The sequence below is a fragment of the Rhipicephalus microplus genome, chromosome 8 (genome assembly GCF_043290135.1).
Source record: "Rhipicephalus microplus isolate Deutch F79 chromosome 8, USDA_Rmic, whole genome shotgun sequence".
NCBI lineage: Eukaryota > Metazoa > Arthropoda > Arachnida > Ixodida > Ixodidae > Rhipicephalus > Rhipicephalus microplus.
Window position 1 is genome coordinate 43335718 of NC_134707.1, and position 25999 is coordinate 43361716.

The 25999-nt window shown below is 46.3% G+C and overlaps 1 protein-coding gene across 1 annotated transcript in view; it reads left to right on the forward strand.

Annotated features, from left to right (window-relative positions):
- The window catches only part of RyR (Ryanodine receptor), a 285153-nt gene that overhangs the window by 97911 nt on the left and 161243 nt on the right, over positions 1-25999 (forward strand). The window contains exons 10-19 of the mRNA XM_075871638.1: positions 1188-1344; positions 2606-2728; positions 3544-3591; positions 4470-4591; positions 6075-6202; positions 6816-6880; positions 7097-7232; positions 7791-7898; positions 18259-18377; positions 25532-25668. Of these exons, the coding sequence (XP_075727753.1) occupies positions 1188-1344; positions 2606-2728; positions 3544-3591; positions 4470-4591; positions 6075-6202; positions 6816-6880; positions 7097-7232; positions 7791-7898; positions 18259-18377; positions 25532-25668 (1143 nt within the window). The remainder of the gene's footprint in view (positions 1-1187; positions 1345-2605; positions 2729-3543; positions 3592-4469; positions 4592-6074; positions 6203-6815; positions 6881-7096; positions 7233-7790; positions 7899-18258; positions 18378-25531; positions 25669-25999) is intronic.

A 25999-nucleotide genomic window follows, 5' to 3' on the forward strand; every position in this document is an offset into this window, starting at 1 on the left:
AATAAATTAACAAATAACCATATACACATAAAATAAAGTCACATTATAACGCCGATTATGGCGCCAAGTGTAGACATAGTGAGGCACCATAAGTTCACACATAATGTTGTCATGGCACTGTACGACACTCAAGATATCGTAAACACCACCCTGAACCTCAGATAATGCGGTCGTGCGCGTGCCTCACGGCTCATACCTAAATGTCAGCAATATGAAACAGCGCCTAGCGCTCTCCTGCATCCTAATAACTTCCTGTGCTGACGGCAAGGTCAGCCTAATGACCGTCGTTCTAATTATTGGGCAGCTTCGGTTGATTTATTCTTCTCGTGCGGTCGCCATCGAGCGCCAGCAAATTGCTGTCACGAGGTGTGGCGTCGTAACTTAACAAAGCTTAGGATAATCATCGATCCTGTTCTACACCTCTGTTTTACTTCACTATGATTAGCTGCAAAGTTACGCTTACATGTTCACGTGGCGACACTCTTACACTATTTATTTAACTTAAGGGTACTGAAGGCTCAGCGAGCTGCTAGTTACTCACTGTAGAGCGTAGTGGATTCATTCAGCATGCACTTGTTTCGTCGACTGCGTAGTTTTGTATTTGAGACAATTTGTTTTTTTGTTCAAGGGTGTTTATGAAGCTTTTAAGGAGCGCACTTCTCGCTGGAGAGGTCAGTACAAATGTTTCCCGATAATACTATTACAACAGATGGCGAAGATATTACGCATTCTGTAATTCGTTGAGATAACGTGTGCGGCCTTGTCTCACTTGGAAATTGAAGTTTTGCGATAGCTATAAAGCGACAAACTTTCGCAAAATAAAGTGAAAATATCTGAGCACAAGTGATCTATTTTGGGAATTGTAGATTTAAGCTAAGTGGTGTTGTCAGCTGAACTGCGGCGAGCATCCACACACAAATCGACCACATGCAGTGTCATTTCCTCCGATTGACGGATAGGAAAGTACTTTATACCACTCGGTCTATGTGCGGTACCAGGACGTTCCGTCGTCGTGCCTAGAGACACGGCGGACTACTTGTCAGCGGGGCCTCATCAACTGTGAGGCCCACGGGACTGCTTTATGCTCTCCCATAGTAAAGTACCAAGAACTGTAAATCGTTAACCGCTTTTTCTAAATACCACTTTGGAATTCACGGAGTCATATGTATTGTTCACACTCTTTCCAGGTGGGCGGGTGGCTTCGTGAACTGGGGATATCCGCTCCGCATCCACCACATAACGACGGGCCAGTACCTGGCCTTCGGCGAAAACCGAGAGGTCTGCCTCGTGCCTCGAGAGCGTGCCACTGTCGCGGCTACAGCGTTCTGCTTGAGGCAAACAAAGGCGAGTTCATAGTAGTGTAGCCAAGAGCCAAGTGCAATGCCGAAGGTCTTCAATCCTTGATACAACGATGTCTATATGAAAGCCTAAGTTGCTTTGCTGCGGTCATTACAGCGTTATAGAGGCTTTCTCGTGTTAGTAACCACGCTGCTCGGTAAAGTAGATACAACAGTTGAACGTTTGAAACCGTCAAAGCATGCCTGGACTCAGGATACGTATAAGAGAAATGAAATTCGTTTAGCCTTCCATCGTTGCCTTGAGCCGATTCCCTCCGAAACCGTGAACGCCGATGAATTGACGCCTTAATTGCACCGCGTATAGAGTATGCACAGCCAACTAGTACTGATACGTCACGGATATTTGAGTGTTCACTGCTCTTGTCTTTTGTCTTTTTTTTTACAATGCAGCCACGTCATACGCAATCTTTCTTTCGATTGATTCACTTCATAATATCCAGCTTTGCCAAGTGGCACCACGTTCTATGTAATTGAATTAGAAATAATAAAAAAGAATCAAATGCTGTCTTTCCAATCCAGGGTGTCGTACGCCCTATAGTAAGATCGAAATACCGAAGTTCAATGTCCTGTGCTTTTCTGGGAGCATGCACACTTTAAATGAAGCTGCGAGTGAGAAGACAGGTTCCTCGGGTACGCATTGCGAAAGAAACAAAGAAAGAAGTAAACCAATAATTCTAAAATGGCAGGCTCCCTTACACCTTCACCTAGCAGAAGTGAAAGGCGTAGGCCATGTTTTTTTATTTTATATCAAGTGATACACTGAGCCTGCTGCGCTACAAATGGAAAGCGTTCTGGACCTAACGTCGTTTTTACAGTCTCCAGGATTGCAGGCAACTCCGCGATCAGCTTACTTCTCACCCAGCGAGTATGTCGTGTGATGACGTCCTCATGTCACGTGATGTTATTTCAGTGTGCCTTCGTGATGGCGTCTCAAATGCCGGGGATCTGTGACGTCAATGTGACGGCATATGGGGACGTCATCGCATGGGGATCATTTATTGCATCACTCGCGTCGGCATCAACGCTGTGCAACGCTGCTCAATTTTGACACCTGACGAGGCCCTTATAGTTTTCTTCTGAAAATTTGGAACTTTTAAGCCTTAATTGCGTTTTTAAAGATAGGTTTGGGCTCACTTGTAGTTACAATTTGGGCATATGGAAAGACTGACTTTATTTGCGCTTTTTTTATTAGAGTGGGAACTTTTTTTTTTTGACGCTCTGTAATCTCCATTTTTCTTGTTTATCAGGACGATAAAAAGATTGTTCTAGATGAAAAAGAAGAAGAGGTTCTTGGATCACCCCTGATCAAATACGGTGACACTACGGTGTTCCTTCAGCATCTAGAAACGGGACTGTGGCTATCGTACAAGGTGATAACATTCATATTGACCTTACCTAACTTTACTCGAAAAGTCAAATTTTACTCATTCATTGCATAAATCAATTGAGTCATTCGTTAATGTCTCACAGACTGTCGGAAATTTATCCGGTTATAGAGAAACAACAATGGCATGAATGATAGCAAGCGTTACAAAAAAAAAGAAGAGACGACAGAACCACTGAAAAAGAAAAGGAACTGTACCACGCTGTAACAGAGAAAATCAGTACATTGCGAATGGCAAAAGCAGAAAAATGTACGAAAGGCAAGACGTTGCATGCTTAGGCTACTTTGAGAAATCATGCAAATACATTGGTATTACATGATTAACACATTTGCCAACCACAGAACGACTCGGTAGTAATTTTCTGTGCGCGTTGCCCTAATTTGCGCAATCTCGACACTACGTGTATTCTATGTGCACATCTAATGCCATTAAAAGCATCATAATGTAGCAAAGTATTATGTATTATTAACGCTTTTCTTGCAGCCCCAGTCTGTTTATCTGATCTATATTATTAAAAATCTAATTATAGCTCCTTCTCTGTTTGGCATTGTTGCTTTAGAATTTAGTTTTTTTATATGTTCATAGAGCAACGACATTGCGCCAGAGTTGAAGAGAGTAGTTCGCGGGCCTTTGAACGAATAAATGAACACATGTATGATTGCATGAATGCTACCAACTTATAGTGCCAGTGCATGAAGACGATGCAAGCCGCAGCAACTCTTACTCAACGAACACAAGATATAAGCACTGATGACGAGCTTAGCTTGGTGAAACAGGCTATTCCTTTCTTTTTGTTTCAGACGTACGAGACTAAAAAACGCGGAGTTGGCAAAGTAGAGGAGAAACAGGTGAGATACGTGTTCTTCTAAGTACGCAACTAAATATTGTAACAAGTATATGTTCGTTTCGTGTTGCTGTTATCATTGTACGAGGAGTGGGACAAGTCAAACTGTCTATGCGCAAATATTATGCCACAATCCTTGCTGTTTATGTACACTTTGTACCTATGTGGTGATAAAAATAAATTTTAATATATGTTCGTTTCGTGTTGCTGTTATCATTGTACGAGGAGTGGGACAAGTCAAACTGTCTATGCGCAAATATTATGCCACCATCCTTGCTGTTTATGTACACTTTGTACCTATGTGGTGATAAAAAATAAATTTTAAATGATTCGCTTTTCGTAGACAACCTGTTTAGAAAATATTTACGTACTGCATGTACAGAACAGAAAGGCTTCATACCATTCCACTAACAGGGCACATACACTTCGGCACATCTATGTATCACGACTAACATCACGACGTTACAGTGAAGACATATGCTCGAATATACATGACAACGTTGGCATATATGTACACAAGAACTCAAAGCGATGAACGAGTACAACGGGTCTTTTATCGCAAGGTCACTTAAGGTGCCTCTATGTTGGGAAAGCTTTTATGACCTTGATTTCAGCGCTACGTTATATCCTAATTATCTCGAGTTAAGACTACAAAGTTTCACATATCTCTGAGTGAATCAATTTTCGCAGTGAAGACTTTCGCCACTGGCATGGGCCTTTTAATTTTGCACAGCACTTTGAGGCTGGCGCAGCGTAAACACTGAAAATAACTGTCAGATGCTACAAGCGTCACCGCACTATTGATACGTTGGCCACGTGTTCGCACATGACTCGTTGTACAACACCAATGCAGTCTGTATACCTCTGACTGACTCTACGCAGGCAATCATGTCTGAAGAAGGAAAGATGGACGACGGCCTCGAATTCAGTCGTGCCCAAGTTGAAGAATCTCGAACTGCGCGCGTCATCCGAAAATGTGGATCACTCTTCAACAAGTTCATCGTGTATGTACATGAAGGAACGCCAGATAATTAAGACAATGCAGTCATTAAAAATAATGTTTTGTCTTGTTTCGCCACCCAAACATTACATTATGCAATGTACATTCTATCGTAATGTGAGTTACGTTGTTTGAGTCATTGGATATGCTAGAGGAGAGGATATTATAAGCCCAAAGAATTACGAGTTCACTAACTTCGACTCACTTGAAGTCATGTTCAGCTGGGAGTCTAAGTCTAGTTGAGTTCGGGCCAGTATTTCATTGCGAGTTTGAGTCCGAATGGGTCCGCTAAAAAAAATCTTTTGTGAGCGTTAGCCCGAGTGAGTAAGGCTCAGGAAACTTTTTGTAAGCTGGAATCCGAGTGAGCCCAAGGCGTAAAATATACTTCACTAGTCAGTTTTAGTGAACTCCACAAGTTTTGCAGAACTATGCTCCTGGCTCATTTCGACTTTGTTGTTTGCCAAGTTATGATTTTAATTAAAGCCCTAACAAACGGGCCACTGCTGAGCATTCCGCGTAAAATACTATTTTAAATATGAAATAGCTAACTTATACCCGTGCCACACGGGCATAGAAAATGACATTTGGTGGCGAAGGCCTTCAGTTCCCGAATGACATTTGTTTCGCCGTCGCTGCTACACGTCCAAAGCGAATGACATTTGACTTGATGATGTCGATCGCAGCACCTTCCAAGTGAGCATTGGGAGAATAGCAATAAAAAAAATAAACAAGGGTTTACATGCTTCATACTCATCATATAATCATTAAAAATAGAAATAAGCATATTACGCTGCCCTAAGTTGTAGTTTCTTGCTTTGTTTTACGACGTTGCAGCCGACCGTAGCACCCTAAGCCAACACAAGCCAGATCCACAGCGTAATTAGAAAATGGCGCCTGCCGCATCTCTCAGAAGATGTTCGCAGAGTTCACTTTTTCACGGCAGCACTTGTGTGTTTCCATGCAAAGCATCACGCTCAAGAGCGAATAATTCTGGAGCAAAGACGAGTTAGTAAGCGTCACCTTCAGTACATTTAACTTGAATTAATTTTAAACCATTTCAACCTGATCTTCGTATAACGGTCGAAGCACTTTTTTAAAAGTTTAGTGCAAATAAAAGACGGGAAGTTTTATTTTTAGCTGAATATGATTTGTTTTATTTACTTTAAGGTAAATCGCACTTCGCGAGCTGTGTCGTCGAGAGTAGGCATTTCTCAGTCAACTGAGTTCTCGCGAAGGCATTTGGTGGCGAATGGCATTCGCACGAATGCCATTTCGTTCGCCCGTGTGGCACCGCGTGAATGGCAATAAATCTTAAGGCATTCGGGGGTAAATGCCATTTTCTCTACCCGTGTGGCATGGGTATTAGAAGTGATACAGGCTGATGCTACAATATTTATTCCCTGCTTTGTAGGCTCAGTGTGAGATTTTTTTTTTCTTTTTTGATGTGAGCAACAAACTTGTGAATGGATTATTTGTTTTATTTACAGAAACCTGGATGCGATGCAAAGCGGCGCAGGCAGGCAGGATTCCGCGATGAGCACCATCGACCAAGACGAGATGATAATGTGCTTCGAGGATCTCATTAACTACTTCGTCCAACCGGAAGATGACATTGGTGAGAAACATATCACTCATTTCACCACCTTTGAAATCTAACACACTACCGGAAATGCGTGCATTCATAGGAACGTTTCCTGGTATATTTACAAAGTGCTTAACTTGTACTGTTGCTTCGAGATTCTCCCATTGGGTGCACAGAATTGAGCCTGTCACACAAAATAGATCTATGTGTTCGTAACTTTTTACGACGTCATATATAAATATCCTCTATTCTGAAGATTGCGACATTCACATCACATCTAAAACATCACAATTGCGCTGCTGTTAAGAACTCGTCGAGAAGGCTCACTTGTGCCTGCTGGCATCTGTTACTTCTTATGTGTGCGTATGAATGCCTGGAATACTGTATAGCCGGAATTAGACAAATATTTGGTGTTATGCTGGCACCATAAACTTCGTACCCACTGAACGAAAGATTCGAAGCAATATAGGGTCATTGTTCATAACACTGTCTTTTATATGGTGAACATATTCTGTACAACACACGTAATGTGTCCGTGTCTTTTGTGGAACGCGTGCTTGCATGCCTCAATCACACTTATTTTCACAAGTAATGAATGTCACGCGTCTCGTTCCAACTTATGTGACGTATTTAACTGTATTTACAGAGCACGAAGAGAAGCAGAATAAGCTGAAGGCCCTGAGAAACAGGCAAGACTTGTTTCAAGAAGAGGTAAGTCCGAAGATAAGCACCTACTTATAACATGAATTTCTCGACTGTACTGAATGCTAATCTATAACATGAAAATAATTCTTGTCCGTACGATGTCATTTTGTCAGCATTTCATGTCCCGCCATACATTCAAGCAATGATTTCGTAACAACAGGAATGTTCCCGTTTTATTCTTTGTGGATTTGCGTACCCATACTGTGTCTCAACTCCTCGCAGGGCATCTTGAACCTCATCCTGGAAACTATAGATAAGATCAACGCAATAACAACTTCCGGTTATCTGGTGTCAATGGGTGGCGACGATGCCGGGCAGAGCTGGGAAACGATATCGGGCTTTTTATACCAACTGCTAGGTGAGTGAAGATAAATTACTTCATTGTTTTATGATTCGAACGCAGCACTATAACATGAAATGCGAACGTGCATTTTCGATAATGAACGTGCAATAACTGAAAAGGGTCTCCTCTTTGGTATACCTGTATCACCAATTTTGCTGCAATGTATATCCCCGTTGCAGCTCAATGCTCTTGTTCCAATGTCAAGCATCTCTAGTCACGCAATTTTCTCCAGAAAAAAATGAAGTCTGTTTATGTTACATTATTTTTTCTGGTAGCAAATTCGCTGTGTTTTTGTAACTAATAATTATGTGGCGAAGAAGCCCCTTCATGTTACGATTCCTTAACTGTTGTCGATGTCTCCTCATGTTACAATTAGTTATCTTGTGGCGAAGTTTGTTTATGTTACAAATAATTACCTGGTGGCGAAGACTGGTTATGTTACAATTCATTATCTTAGGGCGAAGTCTGATTATGTTACAAATATTTACCTTGTGGCGTAGTTACATTATGTTGCAATATTTTATTTGGTGGCGTGAGCGACGTCTGAAACTGAGCTGTTTTTTTTTCCTTCAGCTGCTATCATCAAAGGAAACCACACTAACTGCGCTCAATTTGCTCAGCCACACAGGCTAGACTGGTTGTTTAGTCGACTGAGCAGCCAACAAGCCTCCGAAGGAACAGGTATGATGAAAGTGAAAATGCTGTTTAATTTTAATGATTCTATTAAATAAAGGGCACAAGTGAACGCATGTGCACACTGCTGAGATGAAGCCTGTGTAAATATATGCGAGAGTTGCTAGCTATTTATCTTTCAAACACCACCACCACCACCACCCAGTGTTATCTTTTTACTCAGTGTTGTCTGGGTAACATACAGGCTCGAAATGCAGCTTGTCGTATTTCGCGCCGGTTGCCGTCGGCCCTCGCCGACGGACGCTGGTCGCGCCTGGCGTCAGACTATATATAGAGTGCTCGCGTTTTGCTAACGTAGCGTCGCTGGGCACAGTATACGTGCTCGTCAACGCTACAATGGAGTATATTTGGCTAGCTCCACATATACCAAATTTGGTGTTACGTGACATCAATGGATGACGAAATATATGACTGGTGCAAACACGATAATCCTGACACGCCTGTCATGTAGGAACATGACAACATACCACACTCATGGCGTGCTCGCGGCCTTTCCGCTAGCTCCACATATACTAAATTTGGTATCACGTGACGTGAATAGATCACGAAGGTAAAAGACACACCCAAACATGATAATCATGACACGGAAGTCATGTACGGCATCGTTTATTTCCGCCTCGTAACTTTGTGCTGACTTTAAAGTGACATATCAACATTTCTCTATTGTGCTTCGCATATCATCGATTCCCACTGTACGTGGGGTCTGCCAATGTTTCTTCTTTTACTTTGTTTTGCGAGGCCGCCTTGTTTGATTAACAGGGTGCATCAATGAAGGGGTCACAAAAATGAGAAATTAAAATGCCAATATTAGCTACTAATTATCCATCTACAAGGCACAGATAATGACTGAAAATACTGTCGTTGACAAGAAGGTACGAGTTAACGGGTCACGTCAGTCAGAGCGTTCTGTTCACCTAGACGTCGGGACGGCTCACTGCTCTCCCATAGTCGAGTACGAAATACTCGAAGTCGTTTGGCACTTTTTCTAAACACCAGTGCCGTGAACTGCGAAGGTGTTTTTCGTGAACCTTGATGGAAGCTGCCTCCGTTTAACGACGCTGGCAGAATGAATACGTAAGAATCACCCCAATGAGGTCACGGTGTAACTTCATCCACATTTTGAACCGAGTATAAATACTCTATGAGCACCTCTCTTTCTTTTGGCTCAGTTACCCCGTATTGCAAAAATTACCCGACTTTCTTCAAAACTTTTCAGCGCACAGACAAGAGATGCAAAACAATAGGCAAGAAGACAAACAGTTTTTTTTTGTTTTTCGTGGGCGTGCCGAAATGTTTCCAACAATGGCTTCAAGCCAACTAGCCCAACTTTTCATATCAATACAAGTAATTTTTATTTCGGCGTAAACACCACGCGTGTTTTCGATTCGGTTACACTAATATTGATGGCCCCCTCTACACATACACTTTTTCCTAAAATATTCAGAAAAGAGGGAGTTATCTAAATACTGATTCGTCACAGTTACTTATAACTTCCAATTTCTTCTCCTACGGGTTCAAATGTTTCATGAACTTTATTACGTTACGTTGGTGGATGATGATGATGAAAAACATTTATTATAAAAGAGAGAGGTACGGGGCCAAAGCATGACCCCGCTACATGGTCGGCGTCCTTAGTCCGGGACACCGCATGACGAGGCCCCTACTCGCGCCCGTCTCGCCAGAGCCCGTTGAGACTAGTGATGAGCAGTTGAGGAGGGCAGTCTCCCATGCCTCTCGGGAAGGGGTAGGGGAAGGGGGTAGGTGGGGATTTTTCCGACATGCCCATACCATGTGGAAGATATCACACGCCTCCCCACAGTGTGGGCACCGCCCATCTGTGTTCGCATCGAAATGTTTTAGGATTGGAGGACAGAGTAGAGTACCTGTCTGCAGGCGCCTTAGAGTTCGCTCTTCCGCCTTACTCAGCCCCTTTGCAGGAGCCGGCCGGGTAAAGGCGGTGAGTGTCGCGATAATAGGTCAGAATTTCTTTGAACCGCAGCAGCGGTGTATTGGTCTCCGAGTCATAAGAGCCAAAGTGAGGAGCCCGGTGGGTAAGCGCTCGGGCGGCCGCGTCAGCGGCCTCATTACCTTGTAAGCCCTGATGGCCAGGAGCCCATACGATGCGTTTCGGGGCTGGATCAGCGAGAGCCCGTTTTAGAATTTGGCTGGCTAGGGCGGATATCTCTCCTACCACGTAATGAGCACTTGCTTTCCGGGAGTCCGTGATGATAACTTTCGAGTTGGGGTCCGCAGCAGCAAGCGCTATCGCGACTTCCTCAGCGCGCTCTGCATTTTGTGCTCGGAACGAGAGTCCATTGACATGCTTTTCCCGGTGAACTACAGAGGCCGTGTAAAATCCCGTGGGCGAAGGCCCTGCTATATCTACGTAGAATACACCAGGTCGGGAGCCGTATTGCCTCTCAAGCGTCCGAGCCCGCGCCTGCCTTCTGCTTTCGTGCGTGTGCTTATCCATGTTACTGTACGTTGGTGGAGGCAGCTTGTTTTATATACGAAGCATTGCTTTGCGGTTTCAAGCACTTTTTGCATCTATCTATCTATCTATCCATCTATCTATCTATCTATCTATCTATCTATCTATCTATCTATCTATCTATCCACTTAGGTTTGGGTGCTCTCTTGATCACCCACTTATCTTGGTGAGAACCAAAAACAGTATTTGAAGCTAAGATGGTCTGACAAATATGACGCGCTGACATGAATATTGTCAAAATCTGGTCGCGTACGTTGTCAAACACTTTCCACCCGAGAGTGGCACATACCAGCGGGCGGGCATGTGACAGTGTTATGCGTGTGCCACAGGTGTGTCGCACCTATAATCTATCAAGGAATGGCGAGAGCACACAATGAGTAATATTTAGGCGTGAGTGTTAAGAAAAACCCAACATTGGGAGTGTTCACCACACAAATGAAAATAATAAATGTGAGGGTCCCAGCGGGAACCGAACGCCTGCATATTGCGTGGTAATCAAGTATTATACCACAGAGCTACATCAGGCCCCAGGAATTCGTTTCAAATAGACCCTGAAGTGAATTGTGGTTGCAGTGCTGGATATCTGCTTTTATGGCCATTACTTAAGTACCGTCTGCCAAATCTTTAGCTACCGTCCATGAGTTGTCATTGTTATTGCGAGTATATATAGTGTGAGCGCTGATTGTGTTGCTCATCATTTTCACTTTCACCTGCGCATACAAAGCACCGTGATCATCATCATCGTAGCGGCTCGCTGCTTGTTCGGTTGCTGGCTCGCGCGTCTGGGTTGACAATAAAACGGTCGCTCCTTCGTACCTGACGTCGTCTCACAAGTGGTGGAGCGTGCTGTGATTCCCAAGTCCTCGTGCATACCGGTCACCCCTGGAGCTCCGATCAGGTCGACGGCTGTGCTTGCCAACAGTGATGGCGCAAAACGACCCACCCCCTACCGCCTTCTTCGCACCACCCGCTCAGCCTGCTGGGCCTCACCACACCGTGAGTACCTCGCAACGAGACCCTCCAGTGTTTTCTGGCCTTCGCGGTGAGGACGTAGAAGAATGGCTGGACAGTTACGACCGTACCAGTGCTTGCAATTACTGGGATGAGGCACATAAGCTGCGCTATGTACCCTTTTATCTGAAGGAGGTTGCTAAGACGTGGTATCATAACCACGAACGCGACTTTCCTGATTGGTCAGCATTCACGGTGCAGCTGCGTCAAATATTCGGCACTTCTACAGGACGCTCTGAGGTAGCTAAACAGAAGCTCGCTACCCGCATCCAGGGGCCTGACGAATCGTACACATCGTACATTGAAGACGTTCTGGCCCTCTGCCGCCGCGCCCAAAAGGACATGCCGGAGGCCGATCGTATTCGGCAAGTAATGAAAGGCATCAACTCCGTCGCCTTTAATGCTCTTGTCATGCAGAGCCCGACAACAGTTCAGGACATTATTACCACCTGCCAGCGCCTGGACGCACTTTACTCAATGCGCCTTCCACACGCCTCCTATGACACTCGTCTTACTGGCGAGCATGAGCTGCGAGCTCTAATTCGCACCATAGTGAGAGAGGAACTTCACAGCCTTGTTCCTGCCAGCGCACCGACTTCACCTGCCCGCTCACCCCCTCCTAACCTGCGGGAAATTATAAAGGACGAATTGGCGTCGATGACGACCGTCGCACGTGCCCCGCCTCCTGTGCCCTTACATGTGCCTACGTATGCCGAAGTCGTGTCACGGCCTCCTCCACCTACTCCACCTGTAACTACGGACGTCGTATACGACCATTTGGCCGCGATGGCAGCTAAGGCACCACCACAACCACACTTCCCTGCCTGGCGCCCTACGCGCCCCGTCTGTTACTACTGTGGCATAAGAGGACATATCTCCCGCTTTTGCCGTCGGCGCCAGCAAGATGAACGACGAGGTTATTCTTCGTACGAGAGTGACCGGGCTGCGAGGTCTGACCCCTACGTTCCAGGAACCTACATTCCCTCGTCACGACGTTCGCCTTCGCCTCCTTTGTCCCACGGTGAACCTCGTTCTTCCCGCTCACCCCGCCGTCGTTCACCATCGCCCTTCCGCCGTACTACTTCGCCTTTACGTTCTGCCCTGATGCCCCTCGACAGCCACTCGGAAAACTAGCAGCTGCAGTTTTTGGAGGAGAAACTGCCTGTCGTCGAAGTGTCCCAATTCCTCCTGCGCGCCCTGCAAATTTACTAACTGTTTGTGTAGAAGGCATTTCGGTTGACGCACTCGTGGACACTGGAGCAGCCATTTCGGTCATTGATCGCGAACTATGTCATCGTCTACGAAAAGTGCAAACTCCATATGTTGGTCCGGTGTTATGTGGTGCTAATGAAAATAGAATTTACCCTATTGGACAATGCACTGTTCGTGTTCTGATCGACGGAATTCGTCACCATATACAATTGGCTGTGCTTTCTTCATGTGCTCATCCGATTATATTGGGCTGGGACTTCCTGTCAGCCGCTTCCGCTGTCATTTCGTGTGGTCCGCCCGTTATTCGCATTACGGACACTGAAAATTCTAGTGCTTACGATTTTTCGTCGCCTCACCTTGTTGCAGCTGCAGACTTTGTACTGCCCCCGGCCCAAGAACGTATCCTCACCATTAGATCCAGCGATACCATTGACGGTGACGCAGTGGTTGTCCCCGATCAGCGCTGCATTTTCCGAGGAATCGCCATCGCATGTTGTCTAGTGCGGTTTTCGCGTGGTCATGCCAGTCTCACCGCCTACAACACGACAACAGAGCCACAACTACTGCCAGAGGGGTCCACTGTTGCCAGCCTTATCGACATAGCACCGGTATGTGTCGTCACTGTATCGTCTCCGCCGTCAGTCGCTAAGTGTACGCCACCAGGAGGCTCATCTAATGCGCTTAAAGCCACTTTGAGTCCATATCTCACTCCAACGCAAACTAATGACTTAATGGCCCTTTTAACAAAACACAAGACTTGTTTTGACGTTTGTTCGGATGGCTTAGGTCAAACTACGGTGACCTCTCATCACATCGCCACAGACGGTTCTCGTATTATCCGCCGTCGCCCTTACCGCGTGTCGTCTTCAGAACGCAAGGTCATCGAGGAACAAGTCAATGACATGCTCGCACGCAACGTTATCAGACCTTCCACAAGCCCTTGGTCTTCTCCTGTTGTCCTAGTTAAGAAAAGGGACGGATCAGTGCGATTTTGCGTTGATTACAGGGCACTAAACAAAATTACGCGCAAGGATGTATATCCTATGCCTCGAATTGACGATGCACTTGACACCTTACAGGGTGCAGAATATTTCTCAAGTCTCGACCTACGATCTGGGTATTGGCAGATCCCGATGCATGAGTCTGATAAAGAGAAGACAGCGTTTGCTACTCCTGATGGTCTCTTCGAATTCAATGTGATGCCTTTTGGGCTCTGCAATGCCCCAGCCACATTTGAGCGGATGATCGATACGGTGCTGCGTGGCCTAAAATGGAAGACCTGTCTTTGTTACCTGGATGACATCGTCATCTTTTCATCCAGCTTCTCGCAACACCTAGAACGTCTAGACGAGGTGCTCACATGTCTAGCCAAAGCCGGTCTCCAGCTAAATACCAAGAAGTGTCGGTTTGCGAGCCGCAGCATCAAAGTGTTAGGCCACGTTGTCAGCAAGCTTGGCATCGAACCTGATCCCGACAAAGTGGCCGCTGTGCTGCACTTTCCTAAGCCCACCACGCTCAAAGACCTTCGCAGCTTCCTCGGCTTAGCCTCTTACTTCCGCCGTTTTGTCCGTGATTTTGCCACTATCGCGGCTCCTCTTCACAAACTCCTGACCACAAGTGCATCATTTCTTTGGACAGATGACTGTGAAGCTGCTTTCCATACCCTGAAGCGATGCCTCACGTCAGGGCCAGTTCTTCGCCATTTTGATCCCACAGCCCCTACTATATTACACACTGACGCAAGTGGGCACGGAATCGGCGCTGTTCTGCTGCAGCGTGACCAGGCTTCACAAGAGCAAGTCGTGGCTTACGCGAGCCGTACTCTCTCCCCAGCGGAACGCAATTACAGCATCACTGAACAGGAATGTCTCGCTATCGTATGGTCCGTGCAAAAATTTCGCCCCTATTTGTATGGCCGCCGCTTCACGATCGTCACGGATCATCATGCGCTCTGTTGGTTGTCATCATTAAAAAACTTGTCAGGACGCCTCGGTCGTTGGGTGCTCCGACTCCAGGAGTATGACTACAGTGTCACATACCGGTCGGGCCGCAAACACCAAGATGCCGACGCTTTGTCACGCTGTCCGCTGTTGCAAAATCATGACGCATCTACCTGCTGCGCAGCACCTCCCAGCCAAGAGACCACGCAGATGACCAGTCTTAGTCCCATCGAGCCCACTGCACCGGATGACTTCCTTAAATCCGCAGACCTCACCTCGCTCCAACGTGCAGACACATACTGCCGTACAATCATCGATCGGCTCACCGGCTCATCTCGTGCTCCCAACAGCCGCTTGCGACGACAACTCACGCGTTTCAAACTTCATGACGGAACGCTACTTCGACAAACTTACCATCCTCTCGGTAGCCGATGGGTCCCGGTCATACCTCGCTCACTTCGACTCCAAGTCTTAGAAGCCTTTCATGACGACCCGACGGCTGGCCACTTGGGTTTTCATAAAACCTACGATCGCATTAAGACTCGCTGCTTCTGGCCTGGCCTCTCCACTAGTGTTTCCAGGTACGTCACTTCCTGTTCATCATGTCAACACCGAAAACGTTCGACATCTCTTCCCGCCGGCCCTCTACAGCCTCTCCCGTGCCCATCCGCTCCCTTCGAGTTCGTCGGCATAGACTTATACGGACCCCTTCCGCTTACCGCCGCCGGTCACCGCTGGATTGTTACTGCCGTAGACCATCTTACTCGCTACGCTGAGACGGCAGCTCTTCCTACTGGAGCTGCCAGCGAAGTAGCCGACTTTGTTCTGCGTGCCATTATCCTGCGCCACGGCGCCCCTCGTGTTCTCCTGAGTGACCGTGGCAAGACATTTCTTTCTCGTGTGCTCGCTGAAGTTTTACAGGCCTCTGACACAATCCATAAGACCACCTCGGCATATCATCCGCGAACCAATGGTCTTACTGAGCGTTTTCATAGAACTTTGTCAGACATGATCTCTATGTATGTCCAACCCGATCACAAGAACTGGGACACAATACTACCTTTCGTCACGTTTGCCTATAACACTGCCATACAACGCACTACAAGTTACAGCCCGTTTTTTCTTGTGTATGGCCGTGCACCATCTTTTGTTCTAGACACCAGCTTTTTGTCCACGCCTTCTGTCCCATCTGCGTCCCTTCCGGAAGAATTCGCTGCCCGTGTCAACCACTGCCGCACAATCGCCCGCGCCAACACCTCTACCATTCAGGCCCAGCGAAAAGTTCGTTGTGATGCGACACGTCGAGTTGTGTCATTCTACCCAGGCGACGAAGTGCTCCTCTGGACACCTGTTCGCACACCCGGCCTCTGTGAAAAATTCATTCACAGATACCTGGGTCCTTACACCGTGCTTGAACGAACATCGGCCGTAAATTATCGCGTCGCGCCGGTTACTTCGGCTTCTGATCGCCGTCGTCGCGGCACCGAGATCGTCCATGTGTCTCGCCTGAAACCTTATATCCAGCGCTCATACACTTACTAAATGAACGTCTTGCAGACCGCTTTCGTGTAGGGGGGAAATAGTGTGAGCGCTGATTGTGTTGCTCATCATTTTCACTTTCACCTGCGCATACAAAGCACCGTGATCATCATCATCGTAGCGGCTCGCTGCTTGTTCGGTTGCTGGCTCGCGCGTCTGGGTTGACAATAAAACGGTCGCTCCTTCGTACCTGACGTCGTCTCACAATATATATATATATATATATATATATATATATATATATATATATATATATATATGAGAACAGTGTACACTGAAGAGCTCGTTTCTCCGTGTTTTGACGCAATATTATTGAGATCTAACAGACAATTGTGCCAAAGAATGTATAGGGGAAGATATTAAACCAATTGTAATGTAAATGTGAAAAAAGAAATGTGGGTGAAAAGATAACTTGCCGTGAGGAGGAACCGAACCAGCGACCTTCGAATAACGCATTTGATGCTCTGGAACTTAGCTCTACCACTGATGAAAAACGAGCTCTTAAGTATACTCTTCTATCCCTTATTCATTAACGAGGGTCTCGTACTGGCAGACTTGATGCCACTAGGTTGTACACGAGGGACTATTTATTGGTCAGCTGCCAGCTCGTAACAAGTTCACGTGTTACGTGAAGCCAAACAGGCCCATAAAGAGTGTGCCACACTCGCCTCCATGGTTACAGGTGGCGCTGACTGATACTTCCACGTTTCAGTTCATATATAAACCCAATAAAGTTCTGGAGGGATAGACTCCGTGGTAGCTCAATGGTAGAGCATCGAACGCGTTATTTGAAGATCGCTGGTTTGGTTCCTGCTCACGGCAAGTTATCTTTTCACCCACATTTCTTTCTTCACAATTACATTAAAATTGGTCTAATAACTACTTCCTCTATACATTCCTTGGCATTATTGCGTGTTAGAGCTCATTTACAAATATATATATATATATATATATATATATATATATATATATATATATATATATATATGCAAGAAAAAACTAAATCCAGAAAAAAATATTCCGGCGCGCGGAACCAAACGTGGGACCGTAAATACGAGGTGTAGGTGTGAACCACTAATGAACCGTCAAGCGGCAAGCTATTGATGCCCACCACTTACTGCTGTTGGCGGGAATCTCGGGGAGAACTATTGTGTTTTCAGCAATATTAGCAAGATGTTGCACTGAGCGCGCGGCTCCTCTCATCTCTCACGTGTACTTTCACTCCCGGAGAGATGAGTAGACGATCTTTCGCGCGCTCTTTTTTCCCGGCGTGGAGGATCATACGTCTTGTCTGGCGTTAGGCTTGGAATACTTCTGTTGTAATTACGGGGTGCACAAAAGTCACGGCAATCGTTTCACAACCTCCCTATGCGAAAAGGGCGTGCTTTCTAGACGCATCGAAGTAACAACTGAGACGCTTATCCGCGTTCATCTTTACCTGTTCTTACGTTTTGTGCGTGTGTTGTGCATGGGAAATGCGGGGCATGTTTTCATCTGCTTGCCATTCTGTGCGTGACCTACCAATTTGTTACTATCGCGTTCATTTCTTGGCCTTTTCGGTGAAGTTATGACTTTTTACTGTGTATCTTTGCCATAGGACTAACTTAAGTTTTGAAAAAAGTGAGGACAAGCGTATGCCCACAACGCACATGTTTACGAAACAATTTTTTTCTAACTTCGTTCTGTATTGACACGCTGAGAGGCAAAACAGTGGTAGCCACTGTTTTGCCTCTGGAGTAGAATAAATAAAGCTTTAGCTGACTGTATTCCTGTGATACAGCCATCACCTCAGGTAAACAACAATTCTGATAAAATGCCATTCATTGATGTTGATTTATGTAGCTTTGTCAAGGGCTATGACCCTCACGAGCATCAGCGCTTCATATAGGCTTATGGCTTCTGGTGTTGCTAATATTATTCTTGCTGTTGGCATCGTTGCGCAAGTCCAAGCAGCTGGTTATATTTCAATATGGGTGACTGTTGTACATGTGTTGAGGTGGGCAACATTTGTTATTTAGCGTGTTTTGGTAACGTTTTGCTCAAAAAACAATTAAAAAACGGTCACTTTTCCTCACCATGCGTCGCATAATGTCGATTTCTAAGGTACGTGACCTCTGGCGATTGTTTCATTGCCTCACGGTATGGTTTATTACAGGCATGCTGGATGTACTGCATTGTGTGCTGATTGACAGTCCTGAAGCTTTGAATATCCTCAAAGAAGACCACATCAAAGTTATCATCTCTCTACTTGAAAAGCATGGACGTGATCCGAAGGTAAATAAAAAATTAAAACACAGTGCTATTGTGCGCGCACGCCATTCGGAAGGACATGTTCCACGTAGGTGGGGACCGGCTCACAAATACGCGATTCATGTACCTCTTGTGTGAGAATACCGTGAATGTTTCGACGCCCTAGTCTCAATCGTGAAGCCATAAAAAGACACAAAGATAAAACAATGGATTAGTTTAAGGAATCTCTAATGGTAGAGGCTCGTTACGTTTGCTAGACACCATAGATTCTCAGTATTTAATGGGTTCATAAACAAAAAGTGTAGTCTGAAATTTTCAATGTGCTTAACTTCGCCATCTAAGCTTAATAATGAGGTGAAAACAAAGCTAAAAATTTCAACTTTTAATTCCGCACAGAAATTTCCACGGTTGACTTCCCAGATTTTAAAGTGCCCTTTGGTAACACTGGCTCATTGAAGTTTCTTTGGGTTTGGTCAGAAGTTCATCGTCCTCCAAAAAAGAATGATTTGTGCTTCATTTTTATCGTTTGGAACAAAGTACAACATCGCAGACACTGTCAAAATCTGTCACATCATGACCTTTGGTGGAAATTTCAAAGGAGCGTCACCACCTAACTTTTTTCACGCGTTTCCTTGCGGCAAGAGTAGTGTTTTCGGTATAGTGATGCACTGATGTAATAATAAAAGAAAGTTACTTTTCTGTTTAGTGTCTCTTTGAAAAGGACGGTTGCCATTTGTTTTACACTTGCTGCCTGGTATTGTCAAGTGATGTTTATCGGCTTAAAATGAAAAAAAAAGTGTTACTCTTAAACAGTTCTGAAAGAACTAACTCATGTTGATTTGTGCTTGTATGTGAGAGCTACGAATCAGCTATGTATGGGTGTGTGCCCAACTTTGTGTATGTGGCCAACGTTCTTGCTCACCCTAGCATTTGGTGACGAGCTAAGCAGCACGTTAAAGGGCGTCTTTAGGCTGGTGGGCGCCCATCATGGCAAGTCAGCCACCGAAGAAGGCATTAGCCTTCGATGTCGTCGTTCCTGAGAGGGCAAGTCTTGAAGACGTCGTTGATGCGACGCCTTCAATGGTAGGAATCGAAGAAGTATACTGTGTTCAGCACTTCGGAGGCCGGAATTTCAAAGTTACAGTGAACAGCGAAGCCGACTTGGCTGAAATCGTTGACGCATCGCACCTCATCATCCGAGGAAAGTGTGTCGTCATCGTACCCTTAGGACCCCATGTCACCCAGGTAACTGTCCTGTTGCTGCCGTGCTACGTCCCCAGCGAAGTCCTCGCGCAAGCACTGTCCCCCTATGGGAAGGTGTTGCATATCACCAGAGGACTCATGGGATCACGCCCAGCCGTGACCACTGCGACGCGATACCTCCTCATGGAAATGAAGGCATCGTCACCTGTACCCAACTACCTCAAAGTCGCTGGCCACCATGTGAGCTGCGACTATAAAAAAATACAGCGAGTGTGCCGTGGATGTGGTGACAGTGATCACTTTCGTATGAACTGCAGCACTCCCTCTTGTGGTCGGTGTGGAGTCAATGACCATGCGGTAAGGGCTGTTCACGGCCGTGCCGCCGCTGTGGCGACCCACATGCCACTGTAGCTTGCATGATGAAGCAGTCGTACTAAGAGGTGGCATCCAAGGACTTCCCTCCACTTCATGCAGGAACGCCGTCTAAGAACAGGTGCGATTTTTCGTCATCGTGAGCTGCGGTAATCGACCACGACCAAAGTGCGCCAATCACGACGCTGCACCAGACGCCCACTGCGTTCCCAACGATTCCGGACCTGGTAAATCCTCCAGGTTCTGAAAACTCAAGTTCCCCGCGTCCCGTGGCCGTTTATGAAGAACCGCAGGCCAAGCCCTCGTCAGACAAGGCTCCTCGTGAGGAAGGCGTCTCAGATAGATCTGATGCTCCTCACGTGGCTGCTCAGTTGACCACAAGTTCAGATGTAATCGAGGCAACTACATCCCAAGACGACGACGCCTGCATCTATGAGGACTCCAACAGCCCCACGAGTGAGGCGCCGCTACAAATTGATGAAAACACTTGCCCCAGTGACATAAGCCAGGACAGTGTACACGCCTTTGTACCACCCTCTTTCAAGAATTCGGGCACCAAACGTCACCGGATATATACTACTGACTCAGAAGCCCCCACCAGACACAGAAGTCCGCTGCGGATTTCAACGTGGTCCCGTAAGCCCCGAGCCTCTGGTGGATCACCTGGCCGTAAAAAAATGACTCAGCCACTCCCGGGCCCCAGGTCCCGCGCCTGCTGAAAGTACCCCTGTTTTGCGTAATTTTATATTATGTTTTAAATTTTCCCATGGCTCTTACTCTAAAAGGTAATGCTTTTAACGTTCAAGGTTTCCGCGATTCGCAAAAACAGGCTGAGATATTGGCTCTCGCTCGTTCAGTGCACTGTGATTTGCTGTTCGTGCAAGAAACAACTTTTTTAAGGTTTCTGATGTACTCGCTTTCAAGCACGCATTCAATATTGATTATTTCTTTTCGTACGCCAGCACGCGTTCGATTGGCGTCGTAGTCATTATTAGGAGCGAAGCTCCTTAAAGCGGTACCCGTTCGTCCCTCGTCGTAGTGCGTAACAAGTCTTACGTTTTGACCTACAAGGTGGTGCTGGTGGGAGATATCTCCTGCGCGTTGTTCAACAATAAAAAATTCGCAGCGTGCGTGTTAACTAAGAGCCAAATTCTCTTGTCTCTCATTCCCCATTAGCAGCCATTGGCATGTACAATGAGCACTATCCGGCAAGAAAGGGTTGCTACGTTATACTCGCTGGGCGTAACCTCCTTGGTAATAGAAAGGTTTAGCGAGCGTTGGGCCGCACTGCCACGAATACAGTGAACTTCTATATATCATGAACTCGAGGTGGTTAAAGGTGGGAAGTAGACACGAAGCGCAAACCGTAAGAAAGTGTGCGTGTGCCACCTCTCGTTTAGTCCTTGGAACGTCCGCTGGATGGCGGTTCTTCTATATACGGAATATATGATGAAAATATGCGAGATGGTGGTACTAGGAGAGTTGACTAGATGGATGAACAGACGCACAGACAGATGCATGAATGGACGCATGGACGGACGCAGGGGTGGACGCATGGACGAACACAGGGACGGACGCTCGGACGGGTGGGCGGATTGACGCATGGACGGTCACACAGACGGATGCATGGACGGACGGAAGCAAGAACGAATGGACGGACGCATGCTTCGCCCACTCTCCATCATTCACCCCATGGATATGCTGCCATTTTTTCACCGAAGTCTTTTGCGTGACCATCATGTTTTCTTCGATGCCTTCGGACGCATGCTGGCGTTTGACTGCTCCTTTTTTTCGTTACGTATAGGATTTGTTGGCGTGTACGTCCCAGTGGCGTCCGTGAACTCCAATGCGTTCTACCAACCTCTTGATGCGGTCCTTTTGAATTGACAACATATGTGGTACTCCTAGGGACTTTATATTGTGTTTTAGACCCACACGCAGACGTTCGAGGTCCGGGTCGCGGCTGGTCAAACTGGAACGCTAGAGAACTCGAACGTCTAGTGCAGCAATTGGCATATAGCGACATTCATGAAAGTGTACATGGTAGCAATAATGCCTATACTTGGCATCGGGCAGCAGAATTGATCACGTGTACGCATCCCACGGTCTCATTACGTACGTTCACGACGCTGGAGTAATGTCATTGCCACCGACACCAGTGTTGTACATTAGCGACCACCACCCGCTTATGCTTTCTCTCCGCCTGCCAGCGGGAACGCCAATGATTCAAAGACCATGGCATCTCGATTGTCGCGACCTCCAGTACTATCAGTTTAATTAAGAAAAAATTGCCCGAGCGTTACGTGCATTGCTCTTTGGGGTGCATATACCTGATTGGGATCGCCTCAAAGAACAGTGGCGTCATCATTGCAGTGCATCTGGCAGGGGACTTCGCACCCGTATGTCCAAAGATGCGTCATTGTTAATCCAGAAAATACGCATTGCCCACCGTGATCTCAACCCTTCCCCCGTAATGCGGGCATGCCAAGAGGAGCTCGTCGAACGGTACCAACGTATTCTGCGCGCTTCATCGCTCTCGGGTGCAGCTTGGCGCTGTAGACGTGCACCATGTGCGCACCCTGAGGGGCTAAGGTATGCACACAGATCTTTTCTTCGTCCACCAGGCTCACCTGTTCACTCGCTAAACTCTACCGCGCCAGCTGCAGCGGGTACGCGCGACTTTCAGGCATTCACTCAACACTTTCAGTGAATGGCTCAATCTGTTGCTAGTGTCAGTTACTCAGGATCCGTTTCTTCGCATCCACTGCTAAAAGGCTTACCTCATAATTTCAACATGTCACATTACGTTCTGCTATCACCACCATCCGATGACGAAATAAAGGGCGCACTACACGCAATAAAAAAGTGCTTGGCCCCAGGGCCTTATTGACTCCCCGCAGAGTTTTATGTGCTGTTCTGCTTTATTATTGGTCCAATTATGTCACGCGTCACTCGCAAGGGTTTCCGAGATATTAGCCTTTTAACCTCTTTTCTCAGGGGCCATACAACCCTAGTTCCCAAGAAAGACCCAATGTCTGTGACCAGAAGATTGGCGCCCTATTACCCTGCTTATTGTAAATTGCAAGCTCTTGGCAAACACCTAGGTGTGCCGAATCAGTCCATCTCTTGCATCATTATTCGCTCCCCACCAGGTCTGTTCTGTTCCGGGCCAAGAAATACACACACATACGTATCAAATGCGTGACATCATTCTGTACACCCCTAGCCGATGTGCGCAGGGGCTGTTCGTTTCCTTAGACCAGGAAAAAGCTTTTGATTTCATAGAACGTGGCTACCTACTAAATGTTTTACATGCATTTGGATTCTCGGATAAGATAATTTACCTCAATCACGTGATGTACACTAATTCAGAATGTACCCTTTACACAGGTACCCGTGAGAGTCACCCATTTAGAGTAACGCGTGGGGTCCGTCAAGGGTGTCCCCTTTTCCCAGTGCTATTCATTCTTGCATTAGAACCCTTTTTAAGGGTCATTGAACGTCACCCGCAGATTCGAGGCTTACCTCTACCTTGTAACACTGAAGTAAAGATCACTGCATATGCAGATGACATTTTTCTGTATGTACATAATGAATAGTGGCTGCAGCATGCTCTATACTTTTTATAATTTTGGCATTACCTCTGGTGCAAGGTTACAATTTTCTAAAAGACATTATATTTTTATTGGCGACCCCAGTGGTTGTATCAGCATCACGTTCCCTTTAGAGTGGTCTCCTAGCATTGCAATACTGGGAGTTACTTTCACTGCATTTGGTGTACAGGACAGCATCTGGTCATCCGTTGTACAAACTCTTCAAAGCGATATGAAAACAGCGAGGCATTTCGAATTCCCCCTTGGAACTTCGATACTTATCTCAAACGGTGTACCTCGGAAAATTTTTCTACCTTTGCCATTCTGTTAAGTCGCTGCTCTACTGGCTCTTCCTGTGTTCGTTTTTTCGCCTCGCACTACATAAATTTCTTTCAAATGTTTCACCAACAAGCCCACATCGCCACTCTTGTCGCTGCTCTACGTCTGCAGGGAAGTGCATAGCTGCATCAGTTCATTTTTTTGGTCTGGCGTCACAGAATTGTTATCTCGTCCGGCGTTAGCTCAACCACGATGTCAAGGTGTTTTCACATTCCCCGACCTTTTCACCACGGCTTCTACATTGTGCCTCCGCACTCTATTGCGAATACTAAGCAATGATGGCACGCCCGCTTAGACACTGGCTCGCTACTATGCGGGACCGTCACTACGTGTCATCCGGCCGGCTAGCAAAATTTACCATGGTCCCCAATTCACTGAATTACCATCTTTGTATCGCGCCCTTCTCGCATTTCACTGATGATTGGAGGCTACGTGCCCAGAGATAGAGGTGGCTGAATCTAAAGTGGTGGACACAATGGCTGCTCTGCTACGGCCCTTGGTGCTCCAGCATCGTTAATCTATACTGAACCGCCCTTATAAACCAATAACTGCTGCAGTGTTGCGAGGACATCTCCGAGACTATATCTGGTGGTTGGGCTGCGACTTGCTTCCCACTCGAGATCGGTTGCAGCGATGGCAGGTGGTTAGCACTTCCACTTGCCCCAATTGCGTCATGATCGACGCCAATCGACATGCGACAATTGATTGTAAGGTCTCCCACCTTTTTTTTTTTTGGCGTGCGGTCTATGCCGGTTAGCGGGGACAAAGTTTGCGAACATTCGTGACTAACGGCCGATTCCCGCGCGGGCGCTTCTCGTCTCTTTTAAAAGTTGCGGGGCTGTTCAGTTTTTGGCGAAACCGATGCGAAGCCGTGGCTGCGAACTGTCATCGGCGTGCTCTGTGGCAGATACTCGGCCGAGTAAGACGAGAGATCCTTGCGTTCCTCTCTGAGGAGCTTTTCTTTCTCGGAGAGCACGAGTTTCTGTGGCATTGGTCGTGCCCTTTCGTCAATGTTGAACACGAAAGGGTAAAACTGATTTTTCGACAGACGTGGTGCTAAGCAGCGCCCGTAGAGTAGTTATTCATAATTTTGTTTGCGACCAATTATTTAATTGCATCTATTGCGTCGATACAGCCTTGTATCATGATGTTGTATTGAGTTTTTGTGAACAAGTATGCCAACAGTGTCATATATATTAGAGCAATGATGTCTTCATTGCAACGTAGTGATGTTTGTCGTGGCACATAGATGTGCCGAAGTGTATGTGCCCTACTACTGGAATGTAATGATACCTTTGTTTTCTGTATATATTGCAAATAAACTTTTTTCTAAACACACAAACAATATTACCATTTTTAAATTTGCCATCATCTAGCCCACATCTGCTAAGACAAGCCAACATTAGACATAGTTTTGCATTACCTATTGTTTACTAGTTGTGCTAATGATATTAGTAAGCGCAGTAGATCAGGTTATGAGCGTTAACAGTATACACATATAACTGAGATGCCTTCTTTTGTAAAAAGAAAAGAAAATATATTTTAAGTAATTCGTAAGAACACTTCTGGAGCTATAGAGTCTAGAAAGCTGAGCTACGGTGCACTTATTTGTAGATTAGTACAGTGTAGTATCAGACTCCTCACTAATAAAAAAGTATATATATAATGCAGGTGTTGGACGTCCTCTGCTCCCTCTGCGTGACGGGCAAAGGTGTGGCCGTGCGCAGCAGTCAAAACAACATCTGCGACAACCTGCTGCCCGGAAAAAATCTGCTGCTGCAGACCCGTCTCGTCGATCACGTGGCCAGGTATAGTGAGGCAATAAACTCCCCGTAAGAAGTTGCAAGGAAGAAAAAGTAAACAGTTCAATGCAAAACAGAATTGATTCAATCATTGTATAAATATGCGAGGTTCACGAGAAGCCTGAATGCAAGTTGTAGTCAAGTGGAAGATTCTGCCCATGTAAGGGGTGAAGGAAAGAACAATTTCCTAGTTTGAGCAGTTAAGAGAATTAGACCCCCACCAAACATGGTCGCGTAGCCAGGGGGTGTTACACCAAACCCGTGTCCCTCCGCCCGAATTTTTTAGGGGCGAAGCTCCTTGAGGCGTGGGCTGTGCGTCCTCTGTATCCTGTATGTA